Here is a 25,000-nt window from a genome sequence, read left to right on the forward strand (position 1 = left end):
TTTTTTGTGGAGATGGAGTCTCACTGTGTTGCCCAGGCTGGTCTTGAACTCCTGGCCTCAAGCCATCTACCTGCCTTAGTCTCCCAAAGTGCTGAAAATACAGGCACGAGCCACCACATCTTGCTCAGCATCCTCATTTCTTTTCCTAGATACACTGTCTCCTTCAATGACACGTAGGGACCCATTTGCGAAAACGCCTTCGGGAAGTTTTGGAAGCTACCAGGTTTAAAGCGAGACGTGGTGGCTATTCCATGCAATTCAAGGTTCTATAAATTAAATTAAGAGTCACTGTGGTCTTTTGGGGGAAACAGCATAATCTAATTGAGACTACATATAAATGTATTTTAAGCACTCAGCCTGAAGAGAGATGTAGAAATAAAGACTGGGAATATCCAACTAAAAATAACCAAAACAGTTTATGTTTGGCTATCAGGGTTGTGCCATTTAACTCTAAAGGTTACATTTATTACTCCAACTTGTTTGCTTATTCTGACAATTAAGTTTTGTTCTTTGATACCTCATAATAATCGTAACTTCCACTTACTGAATGCCCACTACGTACCAGGCCCTGTGCTAAGCATGTTACCTATGTCAATGCCATTTGATCTCCATTGACCAGTGGGACAGGGTATTGTTTCAATTCCACAGAAAAATGAGGCACAAGATTAAGTCACTTGTCCAAGATGCACAGCTAGGAAGCGGCAGGGCGAGGAGGGGAGCCACAGCGGGTCTGGCTCCACAGTCCCCCAGCACCTCTGTCTGTCATGTGCCAAGCCAGATAACCCGTGGAAAGGCCACTTGCCCGGACAAGGATCAATCACAGTGCCACACAAACAAGCTGTTACTGCTCACTGACTCTTGAAAATGGGGACTCGAATTTATCTTTGTCTTCAAAGATATCAAGTGCTACCAAGGAATGGAGATAATGAAGTGGGTTATTTAGGTAATTCAGGATTCCTGGTCCTCCTTAGGAAATCTCTGTTTAACACCTCTCTCTCTCCTCACGATCTCTCCCTCCCACTCTCTCAAAGAGGATTAGAGGAGAATGTTCCAAGGAAAACATGAGGTACGACACTAACATAATAAAGTTTATTTTTAAAACAAACAAATCAGGGGTTATATATCCAAATAAACATGACCCCCTTCTAAGCAGCCCTGGTCGGCTGTAAACGTATTCCAATGGTACTGCCGCTGCCGCACACAGCTGTGGAATTTTCCTCTTGCCATGGCATCCAGGGCCCATTTTGAAACGTGCAAAGAAGACGGTTACTATTTCACAGTCACACCTTGGTTTAGATCAGCTTTGCTACTTATTTTCCTTAGCTCTGGCCTCTATCTTATCTGTCAGATTCAGCTTGAAATGACTTTTGGCCTCTTTCAGAAACAAAGTCGCTGTAAGGGAATAAAGATTTACTTCTGCCATCAACTACGTCAGGGACCTGGAGCCCTTCGCCGGCTGCAGCGGGTCCTTCATGGGGTTGCTTACCTCATGGGATGCTCAGACAAACATCCTTTCTTTTGGGACTCAAATATGAGCAACATTATCTTGCATCACATATGATTACAATAGAAATATGCAATGTCTTTCAGCAGTAGAGTCTGGAAAATTCAGTGTGGGTTCCCCGCTGCCTATTATCCCTCAATTCTGGTTGGTATCACAAGAGGAGGAAGAAGCGGCATGGCCTTGAAATGTTAATTCCTTTCCAGTTAACTTCTTCAACTGTTTAAAACTTCATTATCTTACCTCTTCTCAAGATAAGAAAAGAAGCCTTAACAGGCTGTTAAAGCTGGACTTTGTTTTACTCTTGAGCTATTTTAATTATGCCATAAAACTAATTAACAGCTACGGAAAATCCAGAACTGTGTTATTTTCTTCCTCTACAAAGATCCAATTTAGTGTTCCAGGAGTCACCGAGGTGGGGGCACAAGCCCTTGCTCTGAAACTGACCATGATGTGGGATATACATGAGCCTCTGGGGAAAAAAAAAAAAAAGCATCTCCAGATTCTTCCCCCTCCCCCTTTCCTCTGTGGAAGGATATAAAAACCAAAATGGACTCTAACCTATGTTATAGTTGGATTTCTTGATTTCTGCCTAGGAGGCAACTTCTTACATAGATATTTCAATTTCTAAATCTGGTGGTCATGAAGTCAGAGTCTTGGTGTGGGAGTAACTTCCTGGGAGGAAGTCAGGCTGCTTTAGAAATTGCATCAGTTCTTTCAAATCTCCTGATACTATTTAGAGTCCTGAAAAGTAATTTACTCTGGGATCCTGGTGGCCAAGAAGCTAAATGCAGCTCTTAATCTCAGAATAAGTCTCACCGCAAAACAAGCCAACACAGTACTATAACAGGGGCATTTGTTCTTTCCACACATTGAGATCAAGACCCTCTGAGTGTCACCCTAAGTGTTGGGGATGCTGACGTGAACAAGGCATTCAAGGCCTTGGTCCTCAGGAGATGCTCCTGCACCCACAGGGTCTTGTCAGCTTTGTGGGAGTCCATATCCAAATGGATGAGCCCAGGGTCTGGAAAAGACACACAGACAGCTGGTCCTGCTAAGAGATTTCAGTTTGGGTTCTTAAGTTTGAGGTTTGAGGGATTTACAGAAAACTTTAGTGAAGTCATTTAGGCAGGCATACAAAGGGGCCATGTATACTATGGGTAACATAAGATTTAGAAAAGGGAGTGGTAGAAAAGGCAGCCAAGTACTACCAATGACATAGCTGACCTGGGCAAGAATAGGGGAAGTACTTCTAAAATATTAGTTTATACCTGTAACAATGCATTACAGCCCTCTCTAAGCCACAAAGGAATAAAATACCACTTCCATTTCACTTTCTAACAAGACCCTGAAATCCCTGGCTTGTCATGTGCTTTTCACTTCTGTATTGTCAGTCACATGCTGGGCACCAACTCCACACTTGGAGAATAAATGGAATGTGAACACCTCCTGTTTGAGAAACTGGTTTCACTTGTTTTTTTAAAAAACATAAAGAAGAGACTTAAAACACATGAAAATTGTAATGATGCAGGAATCTGAGAAAATAATGTACAGGCCACTAAGAACTCCTAGACAGAAGATGATGACTGATTTGCAATACGCTGACTCACCAGGCCTTTACAGACTGTAAAAGAATGAAAAGATGGAACTCAACTGAAGTCTTGCTAAAAACAGATGCAGGGGGCCTAGACAATTTCAATGCGGCAGAGATCTAATACATAGTAATTCTGTCAGGAAATGATTAAAGAATTCTGGTTAAAAATGCAACAAATGCTTACTGATTTAATTAAATCTTTGGGTATTTACTTTGTAACTTTTAGCTTCCAATAAAAAAATCTGATCTTAATCCACTTTGTTTAAAAAAAAAAAATAAGGTAAATGCTGTCATGTCAGCTGACTCCTACCTCTCCATACTGCCTCAACCTTAATTGCTGTGAAAGCAGATTTGGCCACAGTTTTAAGGCTTTTCTTAGAATTACATTTTTGTTTTATTTTATTTCATTTATTTCTTAGGACAGGAAGTGCAAGTGTATTTATAAAGGTTAAAAGAGCCTATTAGATTTCTTCAACATACTAGAAAGAAAGAGGTGATTGCTCAGGCTGTGAAGTCCTAGTTCTACAAAAAGCAATCTCACCAAATTAGTAAACACAGTCACTTCTGGCTGAGAACCAGTGCATGCAAAGAGGACACAAGTTTTCAGGAATAGAGCTTACCCCTTGTGTTAGCATTTGTTATGGGTTGATTAAGCACTTCATGGATAGTAGTTGAAGGAAACATTTTATTTTCAACTTTAAATGTGGTCTCATGTCATAGTAGGGCAAACAGTCCAAGATGCGTCTAAGGTACATGGACATTATTCACAGAAATCATTTTGGAAATGTAAAAATGTCATTTTAATAGGCAGGCAGAAACAACTAAAGATCAAGGTGGCCCAAATACGGAGGAAGAAATACAACTTCTTTTAGGACTTAAAAGAAGCAATCTATGTAAAAGTTGGGGTATACCATCTTGTTAAGAAAACCTTAACGTAGAAGCCATTGGACCTTCCAGATTGGCCAGTTTCTGCACCTACGGAAGATACTTAATCTGGTCACAGTCCAAGCCCTGTTAAGAAGACTCTGCCAGCAGCCTCCAGAGGGTGGGCCCTCTGTGATAGGGGTCTTCCCCCATATCCTTGACCACTACAGGGTACAAAATCAGGTTTGGCCTCCTGGACCGAAATAAGAGAAAGGCAGAAGCTGTTAGATCTTTCTGGAAATAGCAGTGCAGCCTCTCTTCCGTGTAGCAGAGCTCTTTAAATTAAGAATGTGGGGCTGGAGCACACCTCAAGACTACGGGCTTAGGGGTTTTCCCTAAGTTAACCAGAACAACTTGAATTTCTGTTTACACAGCCGGAGGCCTGGAAAGGATACTGAAGTGAGAAGAGGAAGCTGCTTGCGGAAGAAGCAAGATCAGTTGCTTCCCAGGGCATAGGGTAAGACCGAAACAAACCGAAATCAAACATTGCTTATTTTTGTTGTGATAACTTTAGACCAGTTCCAAAGTTAGCGTGGTGCATGACAACCAGAATGTTTTCATTCTTACACTCTCTAAACAATACACAGACAATCATCCTGTTTCCCCTTCTTTTAAATCACACCTCTCATCTTTCGTTTCAATCTTTTTAGCACTAACTGTGACAACCTGGGCCTCCGTGTAGGGCCACAGCAACTGACAGCTCTGAAGAATGTGCAGGAGGTATACATCTCCTCCCTATGAGGGTGCGCCCTGCTGATAAATGCCACGTACTCTGTTCCCAGGAATCACAGTGGATCATGCACAGTAAGTTCAGACTCTTCAAATGGGACTAGCCTCTCAATATACACAAAAATAAATGAGCCCTATTTTCTCTCTTCTGATAATGTCTAGAGGTATGAAAGAACAGTGCGGTTTGTGGGCAAGGCACTGTCACAACACAGCTGAGCTACAGAAAGCACACTGTTTCTACCTGGGTTACAATGGAGTGACCAAAGGGGCATGGGCTTTTTAAGATGAGAGTAGGCAGGATGAGGTACACTGCCAAAGCATTGTCTAAGATATTCTTGGCCTTCAAAAGCTCATCCCTGAGATGTTGTATCCAGGCATTTCTCTTGTAGAAAGCCAGCTGCTACATTTAACAGTGAGATACTAGAATTGATTTGATAACGTTACTCAGATCAGCTGCAATCTGTGTTACAAGAGCAGCAATTCTACTGAATCTATCTACACTTAAATTGTGTTTACTGTTTATAAAGTATTTTTGCACATGTACATTATGTCATTTAATTTTCTTGGCACTTTTGTGAAGCTCAGGACAATATTATTACTGCCATCTTATAGATGAGGAAACTGAAGTAGGGTTACATCAGATCACCAAGACATAAAGCTAGAATGTGACAAAGCTGTGATTATAATGCTCTGGTTCCAAGGGAAGTTCTCTTTCCAATGTGCAGAAGCTTTTAATTTTAAGAAAATACACTGGAGAAGCAGCAGTGAAAAATGTTCCAATGAAGGTGGGCAGTATCGTATCATTATGGTTTCAAAATGCATAACATTAAGTTTCATGGGTTGTATAGCTTAAAGATGCCTGAATTAAATATTTACTATATTTGACTCTTGGGCTGAATTAAATACACAATGATCAACAGATGTTCCAAAGAGATGCTATATATCTCTTAAGATACCAGTTTAGCAGAGTTACGTTTAAATAAACAGAATATAAGAAAAAGGAATAATGTATAATAGATTGACTTGATATAAGGTATAGACATTTCCCTACTAAGGTTAAAGATTATTTAATCATTTGCTAGTTGAAGATCACTATGGAGAAGATTACTATACAGTGACAGTATCACAGCCAATTGAGAAGAAATACAGTTACAACACAAGCTAGGCCAGCTCCATGTGAAAGTCCCACTTCAAATATTAGTAAATACATAAATGTAAGAATAGCCAACTTCTAATCATATAGAGGTATTAATACAACCTGTTAGAAATTTTTCGTGTACCATCTACCTATAATAGAACTCATTTTCACAGATCCTTACAGGTATATGACACTTAAAAACACTTCAATGATACTAGATGATTAGAAGGCATGTAATCAGAACATTTCAACTTAGTTCACATGGAAGTTATGAGCCACATATGTACTTGTATTTATTTTATATAACATACAAATAAGTAAATATATATTTATATTATATATAATAAACACAAACTATCCCAAATTTCTGAAGTGAGAAAGATACACTGACTCAATAATTTCTAGCCAACAAATGACTTTAAAAATCTGACCTTGAAATATCTTTTAAAATACACAGTTACAAACAAATACTTGCCAAGTCATAATTTTCAAAACAATGTTCTACCTACTAACACTTAAGACTTGGCCAACACATGAGCTATTTATTCAACATCAGTCCTGATCACCTAGAGTGGGTTAACTGGGGGACATACCTGAGCATCTTGACTTCCAAAGCCAACAGGTATGATGCAGCAGTGAAGTGGGCTTGAAAATCCTGGAAATTAACTTAAGATAGACTTTATGATCAAAGTCGTACTCTTTCTTTGTAATATCTGACCAGGAATGACTGACCTCTGGACACAGGGAGGTTCTACTGAAAGACTCATGGCTCCCCCCTACCAGAAGCTGCCAGAGTCTGGTACTCAGTATGGGCAGAAGTATCACCAACACGAACATCAGAGCAAGGGTGATGTGGTCAGGGCTCATATGGGGATATGAGTATTCCCACAGGCACATGAGTGGTGTGGAGTAAGGGCTGCTAATGTACTTGTCTGCTATCCTCCTTGAAGTCATGAAATAAAAGACTTCATTGAAGCACTGAAATAATTTTTGCTCTGGCAAGGTTTGAGAAAGGCAAGTAACATGTAATCAGTGAAATGGCCATGGGATGCTTTAGAAACCAGTACGCTCTTGCATGGCTAAGCATGTCATAACAGAGGCATCTGCTGTTTACAAGGAACCACATATCAAATCTCTTTTCACCCATTAGAATTCCCTCAGACCTTTTATCTCCACCTGATTCATACTTGTCAACTTTTGATTCTTGTTCTTCATCCTTTAAGCCTTCATTATAGTCAGCTTATGAGAATAAAATCTAAGTTTGAATGTATTTACATAGAAAGCCAAAGTACAAAACAATTAGGGAATCAGAAGATGTTCCATTAAAATGAATGGGTAATTACTACTTAGTTTCTTTCTAGCAGAAGAATGAATTCCCTAAATGATGGATATTATAAGAAACTAGACAAAGCTGTTCACTTTTCAGAATTAATCATCAATCCTATTAATTATGCCTATATTACATATCCTATTAAATTAGCACACATAATATGAGGCCTTCACACATCAAAAGAGAAGCATTATCATTGCACATTAGTGAATTGATAATTTAACAAAAGGAACACAAATACTTGTAGTCAGAAAACTACTTTTGGTAGAATCACCACTTTTCATTTTTCTTACAGTAGGAACAAAGGATACTTCACATGCAAACTTTTTTTTTTGATCACTAATAAAAGAGGTCCCTTAATTGTGAGTTTGAGGTTTTTAGAGATCTGTATTTGACTAATTAGGGAGAACATTCATCCATGGAAGAGCCCTACAGCCAAGGTGAGGTCAGCACTGTAGGCTGGGGTGAGATAGTCTGTACATTCTAACAGCGAGATACACAAGATCCTGAGAATAGACGATAATCTGGGTTAAAACTGAGAAAGCCTAAAACAGGAAACAACGTAAGCACTGGTCTTTGGTGCCCACTGGACAAACAACTGGGTGCTTTAAGACATGCCGTCTGACCGTGTTTCCATGTTTTTCCTTTGCTCGGTGATCTCTGGATGGTGATAAAGGCTCTGCCAATGAAGCACAGCTGGCAATTGCCTTTGGGTGGCTTGTGCTGTCCAGGGTTGGCACCCTTATATAGGGACGAAGCTGACTCGAAGTCAGGACCTCTTAGTTGATAAGAGAACAAGCCCAAATGCAAACTGGAGAGTCAGACAGGAAATCCCTATATCACAGTCGTGAACTTGACTTCGTAGGTTTAGACACAGCAGGGCTAGAAGAGAAAGGATGAACGCCCATCTAACAAGGCTACTTGCAAAGTAAATATGATGCAGACAGAAGACAGCTTAATGACTATTTCAATAACACAACACCACATATAAATTATTAAGATGAACGAGTGAATAAGGCACACGGTTATAGTTCATTAAACGTTAAGTCTCCCCAGCATGGTCCCCTGAAGGTAAGTCATAGGTTTATACGATAAAATTACACATGCATCAGTCTGGGAGAGGGAAGGGAGTTGTGGAGAGAGATAGATCAGAATCAAAATGTCCACTATACCACTATGAGCTCATATGAACTACAATTTAGCAAAAGTGCTGCAGTCCAACTTAAAATCAAAATCACAAATTTGAGCCAAACTGGTCCTTTTTTTCCTACACCAATGAAGAATGTATAATCTAAATGATGCAGGAATTGGAATAGAAAGTAGGAAGGCAAAAAATAAAAAATAAAAAGTAAGACTAAAGAATATCATGATTTGAAAGTTTCTACTCATAATTTTGAATTTTCTCTTCATAAATTTGAATTTAAATTGGTTTTGTGAGAGATGATTATCATATGAAAACAAATTTACTAGCTGAATAATTTACTAATTATGAATTTACCAATTAAGTAGCAAAACACAACAATAAATTTACACAAAACAGTCTGAGAATTTTCAACACGTGAGAGATCTGCTGTTAGGCTTTTCCTCTGAAGGTAACACGGAATTCTCAGACCTCCAGGTCCCTGGTTTCCCAAGTATGACACAAGTATCCCTGGTTGACTTGTGAACCATTTCCTTTAGTATTGAAGTTTTACTGCACTTGTACCTCTGAACTTAAAAAGGTAAAAGAAAAAAGTTTTGATATATAACTATGGGGATATTGGCTATATTTTCTCCTTACCCAGCCTTAAATAGTAGCCTAGTTGTAGCTTTCACTTAGATCTCACCAAAGGTAGTGCCATTTTGTTGCGTGAATTTTGATCAGCTCTTTGAAAAGTAAGTAGCACTAAATTGGATATATGCCTTGATATATTTTTGGCTCTACTTAGAAGCTAGAAAGCTTATGGGCAGTACAGAGAAGCTGGTGTTAAAATGCAGGGCTACCACATATCCAATTTGCTTGGGACACTCCTGATCTATGACTATTGTCCCATCAGAATTATTAACAGCCCCCTTTTCACTCTCAAAAGCATCATGGTTTGAAGAATAAATTATATGGATGGTAACACTATTAAAAGAGGGTCTAGCTTTTAAAACAGACACTTTTATTACTTTTTGGCCATCTAGCTTTTAAAACAGAACTTTTATTACTCTTTGACCATTACAGTAAGAAAATCTGTGTACAATTCCTAAGAACAGCTATTTCCATCTCACATACCAATAAGCAGAGTAAAAGACTCAGAGTGGCCCTGTCTAGTGGCCAGAGGTTCCAAGACAAGGACAGGGAGATGTCCTCATGAGCTTGAGTTACGGCCACCATTCCTCAGCTTATCTATGGGAAACGCCACAAAACTCTGTAGCCAGATCTCCTTTATTCCCCATCTATCACTCCAGATATATGCAATGACTTGTGTTTAGAAAACATGCAAAATCTCCAACAATAAATGTACAATATGTGTGATTAGTACAGACTGTAAAATTTTTCATTTGCTACTCTGATTATAGGTTCACTATCTGATTGAGACATGTCACCGTCTTTCATTTGACTTTGAGCTTTACTGGATACAAAAGCATTAAAAGAGAGTGAACGCCTAGGGAACAGGGGCTGTCCTTGATAGAACTGCCACCTTTTGGGCCTCTGGCTTATGTCCATAGGACTAGTTTTGGCCCAAATGTTAGGTGCTAATATACACAGACTCTCTGCTCACAAAGATGCATCACCACCACGGGTCACAAGAAGGAGAGGGCTCTCGAGTTACTCAGGCCTCACTCTGTGTGCCTAGCCATTGACAGGGACAACTGGGAGATTAAATTAGTATGTCATATTTAGCTGATCTCAAGGCAGCAGCAAGCTTTATAAACTAAGTGGACTCTAATATGAGACACGGTGTTTCTATCTGGAAAAAACCACCACTGTCCTCGTCTCTACTAAAATATAAAAATTAGCTAGGCGAGGTGGCAGGCACCTGTAATCCCAGCTACTAGGGAGGCTGAGACAGGAGAATTGCTTGAACCTAGGAGGCGGAGGTTGCAGCAAGCTGAGACTGAGCCACTGCACTCCAGCCTGGGTGACAGAGTGAGACTCGGTCTATAAAAAAACAAAACACTGTAAAAAATAGGCTGGAGAAAGAGTTCTGAAATTGAAAACCCTGAACTGGCAAAGGAGCCTGACAGAACACGACAGTGCTATAACATTATGACATTCTCAGAGAACATTTCTTTCTTCTTCTTTTTTTTTTTTTGAGATGGAGTCTTGATCTGTCACCAGGCTGGAGTGCAGTGGCGCAGTCTTGGCTCGCTGTAACCTCTGCCTCCCATGTTCAAGTGATTCTCCTGCCTCAGCCTCCAGAGTAGCTGGGATTACAGGTGTGTGCCACCACACCCAGCTAATTTTTGTATTTTTGGTAGAGATGGGGCTTCACCATTTTGGCCAGGCTAGTCTTGAACTCCTGACCTCAAGTGATCCACCCACCTTGGCCTCCCAAAGTGCTGGGATAACAGGCATGAGCCACTGCGCCTGGCCTCATTTCTTTATTCTTAAGGCACCTCCTCTTGGGAGTACATCTTCCATACCTCTCTTCTGCTCAATGTTGCTACACTGGGTCTGTGTGACATGTCAAGTAGGAAAAAAAACAGTTGAAAGATGTTTTTTTCTTGGTCTTACCTATGCAGTAGGGACAACACTGGCCTTTTCTCAAGACAGGTCTTTCGCAGGATACGGAAGGGCAGGACTCAGAGAAACAGCTAATTACGCTATCGATGCAAATGCAGCTGGTACAAACGTCAGGCTTCCAGGACTCAGCTGCCAGGAATATATCCCCTTCATCATTTTTGCAGTAATTAGGTACGCTGTTATTACGGGATAAGGAAGGCCGAAAAGGTTGATCTGGAAAAATGAACATATAGGTCAGCAAAGATGCTGCTGCGGGCCAGCAACTATGCAACATAGTGTGTTTCAAAGCACACCCAGTCATGATGGCTTTGGGTGCCTCCTTGAATAAACGACACAGTAACAAATCAGAAACGCTGATTCAGGAAGGGTCTTAAATTTTTAAACAAAATAACAAAGATCAAAAAAGAGGTGTCACAGTTATTCTGTTAGTTGCTTATACAACATCCACTCTTTCTTCATTAGCTTAATGCAATCCTGGTTTTCTTTGGGGTAGTCCCAGGACTTTGATTACAATGCATGTAAGTAAATGGGACAATCTGTTCCCTGCTTTCCTACGCTCCCTTGAAATGGGGGTGGCCCCATCATCTAGCTGTAGCTAATGGGACGTAATGGCTAACGAGGGGATTTCTGGGAAAGCTTTCACTTTCTTCAAAGAAGGGTAGATATGTTCTGCCATCATCCTTCCATATTCTTCCTGCCTTGATAGGAGTGTGTTGATCACGGCTGTGACACCCCTATCAGAAGAGAAAGGCCTTGACCCCAATGAGGCACTGAATCAATGCTGATAAACATCTGCCTCCAAATGTCTTGTCATATACGTAAAATAAACCTCTATTCACTTAAAAATTGTAGCTGGGTTTTTTCTTACTTGCGGCCACATGCAGTTTTGACCAATCAATATTCAGACAAATTTTCATTGTACCAGACTACCAAAACCCACCTATGTGCAACATTCCAATGCTCAGGAATTCACATTAATGGCTGAAAGGTAAGAAATCTCAATCACTCATAAGGATGCAACCACAGAGAAATCATGTGCAAATCAGCTGTTTCTTTGCTATTTAAAGACTGAGACCTGAAAGTCCCCCGATCTATTTACAACTTGCAACAGAAAATGTCACCAGAAAATCTAGATATCACTTTGGGCATTGGTTTCCACTAAAGTCAATGAAAACTGTAACTTCAGGCAGCAATATGACTGAGATATCAGAAAGGAAAATGTAAGTGGGTGTGGTTTCTAGTTTAGAAATGTCATAATCCCACTGGCAAGAGAGCACTTCCAATCAACTTCACCACTCAAGAGTCTAGACACAGCCATGACAGCCCTACCTAGCAAATCTCTAAGAGGGCCACATTTTCTCAATACATCCACAATCGAAAGAGTTGTCATCTGTTCTTCCCAGAACCAACTTCATGAACTCTTATTTTTAGCCAAGAACCAGAAACAACTGAGACATGTAGTTAGCACATGATCCAGAAGCTCTACATGCCACTTTTTCCTTCTGTCCACCTCATGAATATACCCTACAGCCAGTAAGTAGGATGTGACCAGAAGGGCCTTTTTGAGGACCAAGGCAGTTACTTCATTGTGGACCTTCTCCGAGAGACAGAGAAGCCAGCATAATGGGATCGGCCCATACCCTCTCCTTTAAACTGGGTAACTGTATCTCCTATGACTAGTCCCAAAGGCAGCAGGCATAAGTTGAAGAACAGCCATTCGTTCCATGGCTCCATATGTACTCCAGGTCCGATCTCAGATACGATTCCACAGATCTCATCCACATAGGTTAGAGATGGCAAGATAGGATGACTTTCTCAATGACCTTTTTGTGGTTACCTATGTCTAGGGATAATTTCTTCTTCAAGAGACTGACCAGTGCTAACTTCTGCTTTGGCTAGAAATAAGGACAACACCCTCTTGTTCACAATAGGCCCTGCAAATCTCCGTGAGCTTTTTGTGACTTACGTTAACTTAGCTCATGCAAGCATTTCCAACCTTGTGTCTAAAAACTGAAAAGAGGAAGCAGGAACAGCAGTGAGGAAGCTATGGAATGACAGTGAAGTGAATAGCCTGGAATCTGCAGGGCTCTCACCGAGGCCTGGAAAGAACCCAGAGGCCATCAGCATATGCTGGCAGTGATGGCATGAGGGCTGGAGCCGAGGCAGTCTGCAGGCTTCCTTTCACCAGGCAGGAGGTTCCTGATCCAACCCTGACCGACACTGTTTTTTGGAATCTTACTCATAGCATCTCCCTTCTTTGGGCCTCTTTTCTCATTTTTCCTGCTCTAGACCCCCTTCTTTACACTTCTGTTTCCAAATGTTTATTCCTTTATTTGATCTTTACCAGTGTTTTCACTGGTGTTCCTTTATTCTTTTTATTTTCTACCTCCCTCTCTCTTCTCTGCCATGCTTTTTTCCAACTCTAAAAATAAAGGAGCCGGGCGTGGTAGCTCACTCCTGTAATCCCAGCACTTTGGGAGGCTGAGGTGGGCGGATCACCTGAGGTCAGGAGTTCGAGACCAGCCTGAGAGACAGAGAGAAACCCCATCTCTACTAAAAATGCAAAATTAGCCAGGCATGGTGCATGCCTATAATCCCAGCTACTTGGGAGGCTGAGGCAGGAGAATCACTTGAACCCAGCCGGGTGGAGGTTGCAGTGAGCCAAGATTGTACTGTTGCACTCCAGTCTAGGTAACAAGAGTGAAACTCCACCTCAAAAAAATAAATAAATAAATAAATAAAAAATAAAGGAAAGAAAATTTTAAACATTATGGAAAGAAACAAGTGCTATTTTACCCTCTCCCTTTTGTATGCTGGTGAAATAAGCTTCACTTGCAGTGATGTGCAATCTTTCCTCATTTCCTTACCAGACCTTGCTTTAAACCAGGCCAGAGAAAAGGGAAAGCTGAAGAGAGGAAATGACAGGGCATCCCACAGATGGAAGCAGCATGAGGGATACGACCCTTCTTAAGCTGTTATCACACTGTGGAGCTATGCCTTTTGGGCCATTTTAGAATGCAAGTGTCCTAAGATTAGAGATGGTATTTTTCTATATGTGTAATATGCTGCTTATCAATGCCACTGTTGAGAATTACTGTGATGGGAAGAAATTGATAATTTGAGTTTTAAAGCTTTTTATTTTTTTGTATCTCAATACAAATGTGAATGAGAAAGTCCAGAAACATCCATTAGTTATAGGTAAAGAAAAAAATCCAGGCCTAAGTTAATGAATGAGAAGTCAAAGCCAGGCAAGTGAGGGATTGCCTGTTCTTTGGAAAGATGGAAAGGGATGCAGGAATACCACCGCCTTGCTTGGCTAGAACCCCTGGGCCTCTGCACATGCCACCCACAGTAGCATACTCAAGAGGTTCCATTTCCATGTAGCTCTCCTTCTCTGTACGGGTTGAAACTCTGAGTTCAGTAAGGTGTCCCATCAATGAATTTGGGCCAGTGGTCCTGGAGGCATTTCCTCCCCCAGTGCCACTCCCTTAGTCAACCCCTAAGTTCATCACTCAGATCCTAACACAAACAGCACTACGGGTATTTGCTGCTTTAGTTTCCTGATTGCCTATGTTCTTGAATCTTCCCTCTCAAGGCACACCTCTTACTTATCATTATTGACTTAATGTGGAATATTGGATTGCTTGGCTCTTCTTTTGGCGATTGCTCCAGGACAGGAGTCATGTCTGTTTTCATTAACCTTGGAATCCCCATAGCTCAATTCAGGCATTCTATAAATATCTGTAAATTCAATAGATAAATGGATATAAATCCATTATCACTAAGGAAAAGACCACTCTAAGGGGTTTCTACCAAGGGGATGTAAGTAAAGTCATTGCTATGTATTAACAAAAAACATATAGTAAGGTTTGAATCTGAGTAAATTGTGATGACAACATAGTCGGAAATGATAGGTCATGCATATCCTAAAAATGTAACACATATGAACTATTTCTTATACTAGAAAAGATGTAGTGCTAATTAAGCTTCTCAGATTAACAATTCTGTACTAAAATGATAATACTTGGGCTGCCGTGCATGATGACAACAGCCAGTAATGTGGCTATCCCTATAAGTTCATCTGATTAATTCCAAAAACGCCATCAACATAAACCTATAAAAAATTTAGACACTGATGATGCTGCACATAATAATGAAACAACAGATTCTGGCAAGCTGACTAGATAATCCAATGTAAAAAAAAGTAATAAAATACAAGGGCTTATGTTTTGCTGAGCAGAAATGCTCTACGAATATGTTTAGAAAGTAAATGGTTATTAAGTTGAAATATGGGAAGAATAAGCAACAAGAAAACTAGTTGTTCTGTCAACTTGGTAATTTTATATTTAAATATCTTTTGAAAAAGTCGCATCTACTGTTAATTAAAAGTACTACTAAAGTTATATAAAACCAGTAACTTATGATTAACATCTTGACAAATTTCCTTCTAGTAAGTTTCATGGCCATACATCTACCTGCTAAGGTCAGATTATCTGAGAAATAAAAAGTACAAAATAATAGCACTCCTTATACATGTGCAGTGCTACTTACTTAATGCTTTTTGATATTAACTTACTAATCATCCCAAGTGTGAGGGTGTGGCATTATGCATATTTCAAGGTCTCTTCACCACCCTTATATTTTTCAAAGAATTTTATTTACATTATTTATCAATAACTATTCTTCACATTTGTTACACAAAGATGACTTTTCACATTAACAAAATCGTTTGGTTAATTTAGTGCGGTGAAACTATCTCTACTTAGGTATATTCCTTGAGTTTGAGACGTAGGGTTAAGGAAATAAATGGCAAGATAAACAGTCTCCTTTTTTGTTTCACAGTTATCTCAGGTATGAGGCACATTGACTGCATAAATAGGTGGCTGATAAAGAGAATACATGCAGGAAGCAGGCTGATAGCTGTTCCTGAGGCGATACCGGGTGTGGCGCACTCCTACATGGGGGTCCCCCTGTTCCTGAGGCGATACCGGGTGTGGCGCACTCCTACATGGGGGTCCCCCTGACCTGTGGGTCCCACAGAATGACAACACCCAGAGCTGCATCCTTCCCCACCAAGCATATACGAGGCATGATGTTGCTTACCTGAACACTGTGGGCAGCAGGAATCCTGGGTGCGTGAGGGGTTCTGGCAGAGCAGCGGTGGGCACACCTCTGTCTCACACAGCACCCGTCCGCTGTGACAGGTGCACTGAGTACAGGAGTCAATGTTCCACGTTTCTCCTTCCACGAAGTATTCTCCTCCAGGGGCGTGGCAAATGGAGGGAGTGCTCAGCTCTGGCTTCTGCACCACAAAGTCATCTGGGGAATGACACAAAATCAGAACACAAGACATTATTCATCTGCAATCTTTCCAACTCCTGAAAGCCTGGTGCTGTTTGCTTTAAGGGATAAAAAAGATGAACTCTGTAGAGCATCTCACTCTATTCTTATCAAGAGAATAGTGAAGAAAATATTCCATGCATGGAAACAGAAGACAATGGCAAAAGAGCTAGTATTAGGATGTGAGGTTCAAGTGGTTTGAGTCCGTCAACAGTAATAAGATAATTCAGTAAGATCATTAAATTACAGTGGGGGGGCACTCCCACTCTAGAGATGAGAACAGGGGCCTCCTCTGGCATTTCTGTGAATGTGTAGGATTGTCTCGAATTCAGATCTGTCATTTACGGAATACTTGCTGTGGTTCAGTTATTTCCATGCTAAGCACTTTACATGTGTTATTTCATTTATTCCTTACAGTCACCGTATTTTACGCACGAGGAAACTGAGAGCTCAGGGAGAGACAAGGGAAACTGCAACTCAAGTCTATGGTTGTTTGGATCACGGATATGTCTCCGGATTAAATAAAACTTCCAAATGATCGATGCCCTATCTGCTTTATTATTTCTGGGATCCTGAGTACTTTTATGCTTGGAAATACATCCTGCTGTCAAGCAGGCCACACCCCAATCTAAACCAGCGGCCAGCAAACTGAGCAGGAATGCTCCTGTAGAATCAACAGTCTGAAAATCCTCACCTGAGACTAAACATGTGTTTGGCAAGAACATCATCAAGAGATGTAAATGCCGGAAGGCTGGTGATAACTATCATTTCCTGCACCAGAGAGGTAGTTTTGGTCTCTCGGAGAGATGACACTGATAGAGAGGGAATTTAATGTTGAAAATGTCTGAAGAGGGGTTGGGAGTTGCCCTGAAGTTTTTCTGGGGAAATGAGAAGTATGAAGACATTAACTAGAGTCACGTAATCCAAATACAACAAGCACTTCCAGAAGGTGTTGACAGTGTTGAATCCCGCCAAGAAAGAGTCTGGAGACATCATGGCTAGCTCATGCTTGGAGCTCGGTGGAAGTCACGCCCCATTACGGGCTCATATATGCAGAGATGCTCAGAGCTGAAATCTCCTTAAGAGAGAATTGGGGCTATGACTTTCCAAGTGGTGGTTAGCCATGAGAGTCAACAATACTAATGAAATTAAGTGATGTGGGCTGATTTCCAGTTAAGGGGGTTAAAAACTTCTAATACAGCTTCATCTCAAGGGAATTACTAAAAAGGCTGGAACTTAGACCCAGGGACATATCACAGAAAACTGATATTCATCAATCCATGCTTACATTCACAAGCAACTGTAATCAACTTTCCAGTATAAGAACAACAGAGAGGAAGATGACTACAATGAAAACTGTGCTGAACAATATGGTAAATGTGCATTTGTGGTTTACAGAGAAAGAAAAGTCCCAAAAAGTATCAATAAATGAATATAGCAAAAGCCTCCCTTATTGCTTTCAAAAAGGGCTTAGAGAGGACTGACAATTACTGCCTTGTTAAATGCTGACATGTATGGAAGTGGTCAGAGGAAATCTGATGTGTGTGTTTGTAGGTATGCTTTCTTGCTCACCTTTTTGCCATACGATGTGCCTCAAGGCAAAACACAAGACGGGCCAGATACATGGAGACAAAAGATAACTCAAAGGTAGAGAGTATGGAAGACAGAAAATCTCAGAGACGGTATCATTTAGTAAATATTCATTAGAAGAGTTCAGGAGATGCTCCTGTATCCCAAGAAGAAAAACAGCTGATCTTGGAATGAAGAGGGGAGAAAAATATTCTTTAAAGCAGGAGTCCATGAATGCAACAGCTCTGGAGTCGCTACTCAGAAGGAGCCTTATATGGCAACATGCTAAAGGTTTGTGGAAAAAATTTACCTCTACACATCCATATATATAAATGTGTTTTCATACACGTATATCCAGATGTTGACACACCCACAATAAGGTATTAACAACAACTTCACGTGTGCTTACATAAGAACTTTCTATGACTCCGTAATAGAGAAAGATCTTTCTGGTTCTACTCATTTTCAGTTCTTAGGTCAATTTCTACCAATGTCTTTATATTTCTACCAATCTAGCTGTTAGAATTCTTCATTGAGGATGTTTAGCGAAGACCCAGGTACAAATCCCTCCTCTATGCATTCACATCTATAATTAAAGCAGGGGTCTTCATGCAAACACATGACTTTTCCCTCCCCAAAGAGTCAACACAAAGTTCTATCATATTAAAGTCCTCATTTACCTTCTTATGCAGGGGACTCTAGAACTTTTTCACATTTAACTAGCAAAATATGGGAAAAATGGAAAGAGTTCTGATATGGAATACCTCTAACTGAACTATAGGGAAACAAAACAAAATAAAGAGAGTCATCTCTTCTGCATTGTAATCTGGTTTTCTACAAGGTATGGGAGCTGCCTGTCACTCTGATACTGTAGCTATTGAGCTGTGCAGAATCTCAGAGCTGAAAGGGACTTAAGTGTCCCTCTCCCTGACTCCCCGACCATGGCGAACAAGGTCAACTTCCCTCCCAGGCTAGTCTTGTTGCAAAAGGACCAGGCTTCAGGCTCCCAGCTACACCTTTTGCACAGGTGGACTCATGCACAGGGAGATACAGGACCAGGACTGACCAGAGGAGAAACAATTATACTCCAAAACCTGACAGTAGACTTAACTTTGAAAGAAATCTGATACAAGATTTGAGAGACTTCATTTTTCCCAGGCCTTTCGGCAGACATACTATTTTACTCTGGGTAAGAGAGTCCATCTTTCTGTGTCTGTTTTCCAAATGAGAAACTGCCTCAGTGTGTTTTTCCCTAACTCAAAGTGGCCTGCACAGAGAGGGAAATAATAGATGTAAGACTGTGTTGAGCTCTTTGGATAAAAGGTACTAGATGAGGTTTGTGGTTATAATTACTGTTATTGACAATCATAATTCAGACCCCCCTGAATTACAAATCTGTTCTGGTTTTCCAGTAACTTATCTTGATTACCATGATTATGATTTTAAGTGTTTTGGATGTGTGTTAACTCTAAATCTCTTCATTTGGCAAGAGTGCCACATGTCTACTAATTTAAAAAAGAACAATAGCCACAGACTTCAATAAGTTTCTCCCTCTCAAACATTACTTTATATGTGATAAGGTTTTATGGGATAAAACTAGCACCAATCCCCTCAAATTAATGAGGACATTCAGACTTAGTATGCTATCAATAAAATGGAGAGCTGGAATGTAAGTTCATCAGCCCACAAACATTTACAAAAATGTAGTCCAAAGACCTTATATAACTGAGTCAATCATTCAAAAAGGAGACTTGTTTCTAGAATGTCAGAATTTTCTCTGGTCTTTGGTTCTTCACTGATAGTGCCTGGACCATTCTGTGGTGGTTGTTGACAAAAGCCACGCAGTGCTGAAAAGTGTTCCAGGGGTCGTCCCCTCCAACCTCCCCGGAGTTACAAATGTGTCTAGACCCCTGCAAGGCAGAAGTCATTTGCTTATGGAGCACACAGATGGCAGCCAGCTTTTACCTGCACATGATGGGCAGCACTGTCCAGGGTGAATGGTGGGGTTGCCACAGGCAGGCACCGGGCAGGTGATCAGGGCACACATTTCCCGTCCATTGAGACAGTAGCATTCCCGGCACCCATCATGCCAGCTCTCCTCATTTTTATGATGATGACCATCCACGGTGAGACAAGTGCCTGACAGGATGGGTGGCCCAGCTGAAGCAGAGACCTCTGGACAGACAGAAGGCAGCCTGGTAAAGAAGTGGCTACTGCATAAGAGAAACAGCCTGCAGAGTCTGTACATGGACTGGACCCCGGCCACCAACAATTATGTCTACACAGGATAGTTTGTGACATGGGATATGTTCATGAAAAGAATTTAAGTCGATACGCTCTCAATTTTGAAAAAAGAGGAAAAAACCTGCAAATAGTTTCTCTCCAATTGGTAGGATGATCGCTGATTTTTTATTCCTTCTACTCTACTTTGTCATATTTTATAACAATAAACAAGCACTGACTTTATAACAAATGTTACACATATGTTGAATGTATCCAGAATAATTGCTCTAGAAGCGTCAACCAATGGGGACATCCTGGGCCCCTTGCAAATAACAGAGTTTTGTTCAGCAGAACAATTAAAACAGTGACTAGATTTTTGTTTACTCCAACCCCTTAGAAACACCATTAAGGTGGTAACTGTCCAGTTTTGAAAAATCGTAAAACAAAGTTTAGGAATCTTTTATAGTTTAATCTGTGGATCATGCTGACAAGTACAACATACAGGGACAGGCAGCAGGGGTGGAGCTGGGGTAAGGGCAGAAATGGCGGTCAGGGCGCAGGCTCAGTGGTTTCAGGAATCTCCCTGGAGAAGCCTCAAGCAGCAGGGATACCTGGGCTCTGTGCTTATTCACAGCTGTGGGCTGGCATGTGCTTATTCAGCCAAAGGCTAAATTCTCAAGGAAAACTGTTAAGGAGCTAACTTTTGAGCTATACCCACCCTCTAGAACTTTGAAATGGGGATATTTACTGTTGCAATTTTATGGATCTTACTCCTGAACAGAGAGAGGCTCTATAGAGGTTGAGATAATTGTGCTTTAGGCTAAAGTTACTGATACGAGTAAAAAGAGCTAGGAAGTGATTAATTTAGTCAATGTGCTTGTCCATCATATGCTTACTTTACATTCTATTCTAAGCTTTTACTTCATAAAAATGAAAGAAAAATGGAGTCCTGTGGGACGGTCCCACAGAGACTGACATTTGTGTCAGAATAGGCAGCAATCACCGAAACCATTTCATTTACAGGGTGTCCTTCTGTTCTTTGTTTCGGTGCCCCTGGCTGCTTTGAGGGGGAAGGGCCATGTGTACACACTTACCTCTGCACTTGCAGATAAGACAGCCGTGACTGTCCTGCTGGAAACCCAAGGGGCAGATCTTACTGCATGACAGCTCTGGACATTTCTTACAGCGGCAGATGTCACAGCCATGCTTATTCTTCCTGGGTAATTAAAATTTTGTCAGAAGTCAGAACATCAAAAAGTCTCAAATGATGCCCAAGCACTCAGACCAAGGGTCAATAAAGTGATATTGCTATTAAACAGAATGACTTGACTTTTGCTCTCAGACTCCTGGGGTATATGGGTCATTAGCACCCTGTGGCCATGACCACCACTCACTCATGACCAAGGCTGAGAGTTGCCTAAGCACTTGTGTGCTTCTAGGATGTGGCTCTCAGAATCCCAATGACAGGACTGTTGATTTAATTTGGGAGAGTGGTACACCACAGTAAAAAGATGAATGTGAAACTCCATGAATAGGAAAGTGAAGGAGATTTTGTTGGTTTATCTGTTTATTCATTTGTTCATCCATCCATCCATCCACCCACCCACCCACCCACCTACCTACTGATCCATCCATCCATCTATCCCTCCCCCTCCCTCCTTTCTGGAAGTATCTGCTGCATGCATAAAGTAATCTTTAGTCAGAAGGTTACATAAAAGGGGCACCAACTGCTGCCTTCATCTTGACACTCCCACGTGGTGTCTGGCCAGGAATTCTCTTTTGGTGTGTGTCCTTAAAACATGTGTTCTAGCCAGTATAATATTCAGTTGTCCAAGGTGTCCAACTGGGTCCTCCCTGAATGTGCCGGCAGGAATACAAAGTGAAATTTACAATCATCTAAGAGATTTTTCTCCAAGATGACGGTTGGATTTGAACAAAGCCTTGATTCTGAACTGCCATGATACTGTAGCAAGTGGTTGCAGTTACTATTGTGGTAATACTACTTCATTTTATATTAGCAGTTAGGTTAAGAAATAATACTCTTATTGGCATCATATTCATATTTTAGGATTAAGAATGATGATGATTCATTATTTTATCTGGGGAATTTTAAGGAACAATGTTTCCAATTTAATTATTCAATGAAAATTAGAAAGAAGACCTCTCCCAAAACTAGAATTTTTAAAGGAAGAATGAAAAGGATGACTGACAGAAGATGAGAAGAGATGATGGGTCTAAGTCCCTTGTAATTATTAGTACTAGGCTGGGCACAGTGGCTCATGCCTGTAATCCAGCACTTTGGAAGGCCGAGGCAGGCTGATTGCTTAAGCCAGGAGTTCCAGATCAGCCTGGCAAACATGGTGAAACCCCATCTCACCAGAAAATACAAAAATTAGCTGGGCATGGTGGCAATGCCTCTAGTCCCAGCTACTTGGGAGGCTGAGGCTGAGCTGGGAGGATTGACAGCCTGGGAGGTTGAGGCTGCAGTGAGCCATGCTTGTGCTACTGCACTACGGCCTATGTCACAGAGCAATACCGTGCCTTAAAAAAAAAAAAAAAAAAAGACTTTCTAGCACTCACCTAAATATACCAAGTTGGAAAGACAGATTGAAATGAAAGACAGCACAGGAAAAAATATAAATTAAGGTGATTTTTCTAAAGGTATCAACTTGATATAAAGACAAATACAGGTGCTTATACAAACACTAAAGAAACAAATATGAAGTGTCTATTTCCACCCTCCCCCACTGGAATAATCTAGATTCTCATGGAGTTTGACTCAATAAGGTGTATTAGAAAACAAAAGTCATGACCCTTATCTCTAAGAAAATTCATACAATCTAACACTAGATAAAGAAAAAAATATGAAACGCTGACTAGTTCCAAGGTGAGACACCTAGGCATGGCAGATAAGGATGCATTATATATCAAGTGAGTGGGGGTCGGTCTTCAACTGATCTTAGAGTGTGTGTTAAATAAATGATCACAAACAGACCCTGGGACAGGTGTGAAGGGCTGTAGCATTTCCAACACTGGGCCCTCTCAATTCCATCTCCTAATCTCGCCAGCAGTGTCTAAAGGACTCTGCTATGGGAAAGTCTCACACAACAGGCACAAAGGGTGTGTCTGGCCCACCTCTATAAAATATAAGAGTTAAATTTGATTCTTTTCTTTGGAGATACCACCTTTTCTGAGCTTTCTGAATCATGTAACAAGTATAGACATTCTGGGCTCAATACATCATAGATTAACTCACAAACAAACAACATATAAAACAAAATGCGTAGAAACATTTCGCCAAGTTGTACTTCATAATAGCTTTTCTGAATTAAGAAATACATACAGCAATCCAAGTGGACAATACTTGTCACAGATTATGGGTCTGCACTTCTTGGGCCTTGGGCGGCACTCACACATCTCACAGTTTTGGGCATCAGTTAGGAAACCGAAGGGACAGTCCAAGGTGCAGCCTTGTTTACGTTCTGAGCACAGTTCCTCGCCTGTGAAGACACAGAGACGGCATATTTCTTCCAAAGATGAACAGAGCAGAACACTTCGATGCTAAAATACCGTCCCCGAATCCTCCACTCTTGCACATATTCCAGTTTCTCAGCTCTACCATGGCCCTTGTTATCATTAAAAAGCATTGACTGTGCTATTTCTTTTTTTTTTTTTTTTTTGACTGTGCTATTTCATGGTTACCACATGACTCCATGTTTTGGTGGTAATAAACAAAATAAAGTCCAACTCTGAAATGCCTAGATTTCTAAAGTGTACCCAAATCTGGTAGGCTCTGAGTGAAGAACAGGCTGATAACTATTACAATTAATGACTCAGATAATTTTTCCATGAACTTTATAAATCACTTTAAATCACTGATGACCATTTATGTTATGTGGGAATTAGAAATTTACAGTCCAATTTTCATTATATATTTTATTTCTGTTGCATGTCTGTAATAATGCATGTCCTTTTTTCTTTTTTTTGAGACAGAATCTCTCGCTCTGTCACTCAGACTGGAGTGCAGTGGCATGATCTTGGCTCACTGCAACTTCCGTCTCCTGGGTTTAAGTGATTCTCCCACCTCAGCCTCCCGAGTATGTGGGATTACAGGCATGCGCCACCACGCCCAACTGATTTTTGTATTTTTAGTAGAGATGGGGTTTCATTATTAGCCTAATAGAAGTCTTCCAAAATGATTTTAAAAGGTTATATAAGGCTTACCAGAGAAAAGGGAAATAGAAATGTTTAAGGTTAAAAAAAAAAAAGCATGCTTTATTATATAAATTAAGCAAGCTGAGATCTGTGTGAATTAAATGTAGAATTTGAAAGACAATCAAATTTAAAGAAGGGAAGTTAATATGGTGATGGCCAAAGTATGGCAATGTTTGAATATTGTTCTAAATGGACTGGTGAAATGGGAAGTGGAGTCTATTACTGGAATGATGAACACATTTTTATTTTATCTGGACATCCTTTAAGCATGAATACTGTAATAACACGTAAGTCACTGGGAAAAACAGAATGCATTTGTCCCCTCAAAACACACTTATAATCGTAAATTAAACCTTAACTACAATGAATAGGTGAAATGGGTCCGTGTTTTACATAAATATTTCAAGATAGCGTCTTTTGTGAATCTTAGTTGGCAATATTTGCATATTTAATTTGCTATCTTTTAAGAAGGAAAATGTGATTTATGGTATAATTTTCTACTCTGTCATTATCATAAACCTTTTATTACACATAGAAATATAACCTCATGGGCCTGTATTACACTGCAAAGCAACTGATTACTAATTTGCATCCTTAGAAGAGAAATTCTAAATGCTTCATTTAGAAATTTGTAATTATATGACTTGAAAGGTCATAATTTTTCATTCCCCATTATTAAGGGAATGGTGAAAAAAGAAGACTTTATTAGCCATGTTTCTCTAACA

At 40.4% G+C, this 25,000-nt stretch overlaps 1 protein-coding gene across 1 annotated transcript in view; it reads right to left on the reverse strand.

Moving 5' to 3' along the window:
- CRIM1 (cysteine rich transmembrane BMP regulator 1 (chordin-like)) overlaps positions 1 to 25,000 on the reverse strand; it is a 197,723-nt gene that overhangs the window by 18,030 nt on the left and 154,693 nt on the right. Inside the window, exons 9-13 of the mRNA XM_011935981.1 lie at positions 23,404 to 23,560; positions 21,155 to 21,276; positions 19,803 to 20,012; positions 16,032 to 16,247; positions 10,920 to 11,141 (exon numbers count right to left, since the gene is read on the reverse strand). Of these exons, the coding sequence (XP_011791371.1) occupies positions 10,920 to 11,141; positions 16,032 to 16,247; positions 19,803 to 20,012; positions 21,155 to 21,276; positions 23,404 to 23,560 (927 nt within the window). The remainder of the gene's footprint in view (positions 1 to 10,919; positions 11,142 to 16,031; positions 16,248 to 19,802; positions 20,013 to 21,154; positions 21,277 to 23,403; positions 23,561 to 25,000) is intronic.

This window comes from Colobus angolensis, unplaced genomic scaffold (assembly GCF_000951035.1).
Source record: "Colobus angolensis palliatus isolate OR3802 unplaced genomic scaffold, Cang.pa_1.0 Scaffold15, whole genome shotgun sequence".
Taxonomy (NCBI): Eukaryota; Metazoa; Chordata; class Mammalia; order Primates; family Cercopithecidae; genus Colobus; species Colobus angolensis.